At 42.6% G+C, this 6,000-nt stretch overlaps 1 protein-coding gene across 7 annotated transcripts in view; it reads left to right on the top strand.

The window, feature by feature from the left end:
* The first annotated feature begins 2,328 nt into the window (after nucleotides 1-2,328).
* STAM2 (signal transducing adaptor molecule 2) overlaps nucleotides 2,329-6,000 on the top strand; it is a 39,016-nt gene continuing 35,344 nt past the window's right edge. For 4 of the 7 annotated variants that reach the window (XM_065561719.1, XM_065561715.1, XM_065561718.1 and 1 more), the window contains exon 1: nucleotides 2,488-2,644. In XM_065561719.1, the coding sequence (XP_065417791.1) occupies nucleotides 2,605-2,644 (40 nt within the window). In that variant the 5' untranslated portion in view covers nucleotides 2,488-2,604. Of the gene's footprint in view, nucleotides 2,645-6,000 lie in introns of all 7 variants that reach the window. The other 3 variants (XM_008171442.4, XM_065561716.1, XM_005296464.5) reach the window with 3 other exon arrangements.

The raw sequence follows: 6,000 nt of genomic DNA, 5'->3' as shown, positions 1-6,000 counted from the left end.
ACACATTATAAAACTCCAAGAGCCGGACAACAAACTATCTATTTGTATATGCAAATGCTGTAATTTAATGCAAAGAGGTGATATTGGGGTGGTAGGACTGAGGTAAATAATAGAAGGACATTGTGTAGCTCAAGTCATTAAATTACATTCTTTTATCTAAGCTACATAATTACTAACTTGAAGAAATGCAAAAAAAAAAAGTGACATCAGTTTCTCATAATTTTTATCTTTAAAACAGTGAAGCCTATTAGTGCCATTTTTATGCAAGCTGATTCATTTTGATAGTGATATATTTTCAACCTCTTTAGTAAATCCAGGGCTAACAGAAAGAAGCTCCATTTTGCCTTAAAAGTTACTCTGAGTTACATTTCCAGAAGTCAGCATAATATTCTTAACTAAGATCTTAATAGTGAAGCAATATTGCCATCTGCAGGTCACTTCTAACCATTAAAACATTTTTAACAAAATGGTTTACTTTCAGAACAACTTACTGAATAAATACAACTACTGAAGTTGGCTGGCTACAAGTCACTCTGTTCTCTTTTTACTGAAACTTTATAATCAATAATGATGTATATGCTGTATACTTTGACACAAACCACATCATTTTATACCCTTCAAATTGATGTTTTCTGTCATGAAATATTCATTTCCTTCTCTTTTGAGGCTACATTGAATATTTTGGTTTTCTTGTGAAATTCCTTACAAAAATGTTAATAATTTACTCTTCATAAAAGATCCTGTAATTCTACCATACCTACAGAAATGCTTAGGAAAAAAAAAAAGCTCATGAAAATTTCGTATTAGTGGGATGAATAACAATTCAGTCACCCTGAAAACGTTTTTAAGAATCTTGTTCTGAAAATATTCAAAGTATTTGTAGGTCTGGTTTATGAATATTGCCACCCTAAAAACACACTCTTGTCTCAACTTACTTTTTCCTTCTATGAGAGGAATGTGCTATTATTAATGAGGGAATGTCAGAATGATTAATATAACATTCTAGCCTGCTACTCTGAAATGTGATTGTAAAATAGACCTTCTTGCTTAATGGATCTGGTCCCTGTATATATCAGTCATCTCTACTGATTTTAGTGACAATAATTAGTTCTTGCTATTTTGTAGTGATCTTACCACTGCAGAATCAACAGAATTATAGGAGAATGAGCTAGATTTTAAACAGGCTCTTGCATCATCAACAGAATTGCTAACAAAGTACCATTTTCTGTTGGTAATAAATATATGGCAAAAATAATCCTGTATGACTCACCGGGCTGCGTTTGGAGATCTGGCAGTCAGAAAGTTTTGACTTGTAAATTGAACAGATTTGATTGGGAAGTCAATGGGACATAATAAATAAAAACCATTTTCACAAATTCACCTTTCTAAGCAGAAGCACTTTAACAGAATATAAAGTCACACTTTAAATAATGAATATGACTTTAATACATGGTGAATCACTGGATATAGATTGCTTGAGTCCAACAGGTCAATGCCTTGCTTATATCCATCTTATACATACTGCTCACATAGGTAACAACTAATAATCATTTACTAACTATTTATAAATGTACCCTTCCTACGGTGTGCCCTAAACAAACAGATGGAGGTTCTGACTTATTATGCAAAGAAAACAAACGATTATAAGGAAGTGCTTGCAAATGTACCAAGTAAACAAGCTGAAAATTCTGTGTTGTAAGTTTTTGCAGGTCATTATCTCAAATGTGACAAGTAACCAGTGTAGTGCTCGGAGACAGAAGGGTGACGGCAGACCGGTCTCGGATGTATGGCAGAGTAACAGTGGAACTGCTAGCGGGTATTTTTAGGTAACTTTAAAGTGCATTTAACTCTAGGCCTTGGTTTCACTGTGGCCCGAGGTCCGGACGCCAGGGACACTCACCGGTGCAACCCGACAGGGCTCATGCTACCTCCCTTTGCCCTATCGGCCTCCCCGCGTCACCAGTCACTGCCCCTAGTCCTTGGGAGCCCGCAGCAGGTACCTTCACCCCTTATTCCCCCTGGCCTCTGGGGCCCGACACCCCCATCTAGCCGCTCCCCTTCAGCCCCTCAGGCCGTCCCCTCCGGCTCGACACGTGCCCCTCTCTCGCCCCGCCCCTTCATGCCTGTCCTGTCCTGTCTCGCTCTGCCCCTGCCTATACCTAGCTCGGGCCCTGCGCTGCAGCCTCTTTCCCGTACCATGGCCCGCGCCCCCCCTCGGAGCGCGTCCCCCGCCCCCCAGCTCGTTGTTAGGCGGGGACGCTCTCAGTCCGCAGCCCTTGGCAGGCCCCGCCCCCTGTGAGGCCCCCGCCCGTCAGTCAGCGTGAGGTGCCTTTCTCAGTGCCTGACCCCGCAGTCCCATTCCCAGAGGCGCCCGGGCCCCAGACCAGGCAGAAGCAGCTACGCGGTGGCGGTAGCGCCCTCTCCGGCCGAGGCTTTTGTCCCCCTCCGAGGCTCGCTGTTCTGGTTCAGGCGCGGCGCGGGCGCAAGGGCGAGCGGCGGGTCCTGCGTGGCGGTAGGCGGAGCAGGAAGCGGTCGCGGGGAGGGGGCACGTCGGGAGCTGCTGCGACTCAGCAGGGCCTGGCTCGTCGGGGGGAGGCCGCTGAGATGCCGCTGTTCGCCACCAACCCCTTCGAGCAGGATGTGGGTGAGTGAGCGAGCGGGAGTCCGGGGCTGCGGGGAGCGGGGCAGTGGCCGGAGTGCGGGGGTCTGGGGGGGCCACTCTGTCCCTGAGCGGCGGGCTGGGGTGTGTCCGGGGGTCCGGCCCGGGGAAGCGGTGCCTGAGCGGGGCGAGGGGGGGCGGCCCGGGCCGGGCCGTTTAGTTTTCCTGCTGGGCGTTGGGACTGGGGTGGGTGTGTTGGGGGGTGACTCTGACCCCGGGCGCTGCTGCACAGCTGAGCCCTGTGGCGTAGTCCGGTGCAGAGGCCGACGGTGTTTGACACACAGCAGAGACCACGAGGCATAGTCCCCAAGAACTGCCCTGAGCAACGCCCCGCCCCACCCCCGTGTACCGGGCACCTATAGGTACCAGAGGAGACAGCAAACGTGTATTGCTTCAGTCGATTCGTGTGTGTACGACCCTTGGCCTGCCTTCCTGCGGGTCCAGAGTTACTGGATCTTAGAAGTTTAACATCGTTAAACCAAGTTGCAGAATTTAAGAAAAAATATTATGTATTTTTCTGACTAAGCTCAGTGAATAGCTGGAGAGTGTGTAAGCCTATAAGGCTTGTGATAATCATTGCTTGAAAATTCTTAGCTAATATGCTACCTACTTTTTGACAAGACTCAAAATGGCATGTTATGTTCTTGTACATCAGATTTATATATCCAAGATGTTTAATGTACAGCCAACAGTTTAGGAAAAGGTTCCATGGCAAGACTGTAATTGAGATGTTTTTCTTCAGAAAACTTAATACCATTGGAGACTTTTACAAATAAGATGTGCAGACTATATTGCAACTGCATGCAATGTTTTAGCATGCATTTAGGAACTCTTACTGGTTTTATGTTTTTTTTCTGTAGCACTTTTACTCTAAGAATAAATGTATTTGACTTTATGATGGCTGGTTGGTAACTGGTATGACTGTTGTAGCCCCTGAAGAGAGGTTAACCACAGGTGCTGGGCCCCAGTCAGACTTGCTGGGGAAATCACGGTGAGGTGCAGAGGGGCTACAAACTTAGATCCCTAGTCTGGAGGAAGAATGATGCTCCTCCACCAGTTATGGCTGGAAGCCTGAAACCTTAAGTGGGAGTTCTTGAGGACGATGAGGAGGGGGCTCAAAGGTGCAGTTAACCCTGAAAGTGTGATACAGATCACTAGCGATCTGATATGAAAGCCACAGGAGCTGCTACATATGCAAGTTTGAATGGAGTTAAGTGGTGCATTTCTTTGGCATTTCCATTTCCAAAGAGCTGGGATGAAATCTTGACTGGACTGAAGTATATTGGGCCAGATTTTCACCCCGGTTTTAATATCTGCTAGTAAAATGTCTGGTGGAAATGAATTTGGTGGCATCAGATTAATCCTTAGCGGACATCTGTCCATGTTACAAAATCATCATGCAGTCCTATTTATATGGAGCCACTGAGGGTATGTCTACGCAGGAATAAAAAGCCTGCAGCTGGCCTGAGTCAGCTGATTCTGGCTCACAGGGCTCATGTTTCGCGGCTGAAAAATTGCTGTGCAGATGTTTGGGCTTGGGCTGGAGGCAGAGCTCTGGGACTCTGCAAGGGGAGGAGGGTGTCCCAGAGCTCAGGCTCCAGCCTGATCCCAAATGTCTACACAGCAATGTTTAGTCCTGTGATCCCAGGCCAGGCAGTATGATCCATCCCTCACTTTATTGAGCATTAAACTTTTACTGTAAACTAATCAGAGAGATATGTAATAGAAAAAACAATGAAAAAGTTTACCAATTCAGTATAAAATCCCATTAAAATTTAAATTTGTTTTATGGTGCATTTTAAATAGAGTTCAACATTCTTGTTTTTTGGTCAATTGTGGAATATTCTACACGATATGATATTTTAATGAAAACTGTGCTGCTTATGCTCTTATTCTACTATTTAAGCTAGTAGAGTGGAAGAAATGCTAACCAATTTTAAAGACTTGTTTTGTTAACTTCAAAGTGTGCATGCTAAAAGCGTTCCCTTCATTCTCCTTTCCTACAAAACCTATTATGAGTTGTTGATGTTGACATATGATTGAGGTCAAGGTATAAACCTGCCAAACCAGCTATGCATGAATTCAGTTCATTCTATTTGAAAAGCCTCATGAAGACTGTGCCTGCACCAATGAGGACACCTTTAAATGTCTCTGAGGTGTATTTGCATGAGTCAAGGTTTGCAGGACTGAGGACCTCAACTTAACTTTTGTCTAGAATACCAGGGAAAAGTTAAGAGCTTGGAATTGCCAAATACATTAATATTTAAATGTGCCATTCTTTAAACACGATCCAGCTACTATGTACATGTTTTGTATGGTTATGTAGTTAAACCAGGACACACAAGTGGTGGCTTTACAAATAATAGGGCTGAATCCTGCAGTTTCTTTTCATACAAAGCACTGGTTGATGGATGTGTGAATCTTGCCAGAATAAGGATTTGGCCCTTCAGGGCCCTTTTTAATAATAGATTAGGATGTCAAAAATACTAAAATACCTGCATGTGTATTTTACAATAGCATATTGCTGCTTTTGTGTTGTTTTTATGGCTGTAACCTATATCTATGACTAACTGCCTTTTTATCTGTTTTTTTTTCCTGGGTGTCCTTTATACTTGTGAAATTTGGATTTGTTGCTGTTTCTTGAAATACTTATTAAACAGAATTTTACTTTGCCACGGGTATTCTATTTTTCTTTCCGTAGTTCTTAACTAGATATGTTTTTGTGAAAGCAGGATCTCTTTCTTAAAGCAACAGGAGCAGATAAATAAACTCTTATATATGGAAAACGTAATCATTTAATATCAAAATTGGTGTGGAAATGATTGGTGTCAGAGGATTAAGGCAATGAATAACAAACTTCAGGAACATGTAAATTTTTTAAAGATCCTGTTTTCATGTATATGTAGAAAATAAAAGACGTGCAGTTTGAAGAATTGTTCTTAAATATACTATGTGAAGTGTCAATTGCTCTTTTTAAGAATAAAGTGTTCAAAGCTTTGGAGACATTAGCTGAAAGTACTTTATGGTGAAATAGCTAGTGTAGTAGAAGGAAGTTCTGTTTTGATTAAATGGGTTTTTAAATCCATGATTAAATATTCAGCAGGGGTGGGGCGCATGTGTATAACATAAAGTAACAATGATCAGTAAATCCCACTTCAACATTGGATAAATTTGTCATCATTCATTTTCTTGAAAAAATACAACTAACCCTAATTAATTAAATCTGACAAAAAATAGATTGCCAGTGAGCACCAGAAAAAAAATAGAGCTCACCTGACCAAATGTATTTGAGAGCCTTTTTAAATGTATATCAGAATAAAATTACATCTCAGGAAGTGAGA

Source organism: Chrysemys picta, chromosome 11, assembly GCF_011386835.1.
Source record: "Chrysemys picta bellii isolate R12L10 chromosome 11, ASM1138683v2, whole genome shotgun sequence".
NCBI lineage: Eukaryota > Metazoa > Chordata > Testudines > Emydidae > Chrysemys > Chrysemys picta.
Note: the sequence above shows the minus strand (reverse complement) of the source record. Positions and strands in the feature narration are given on the sequence as shown.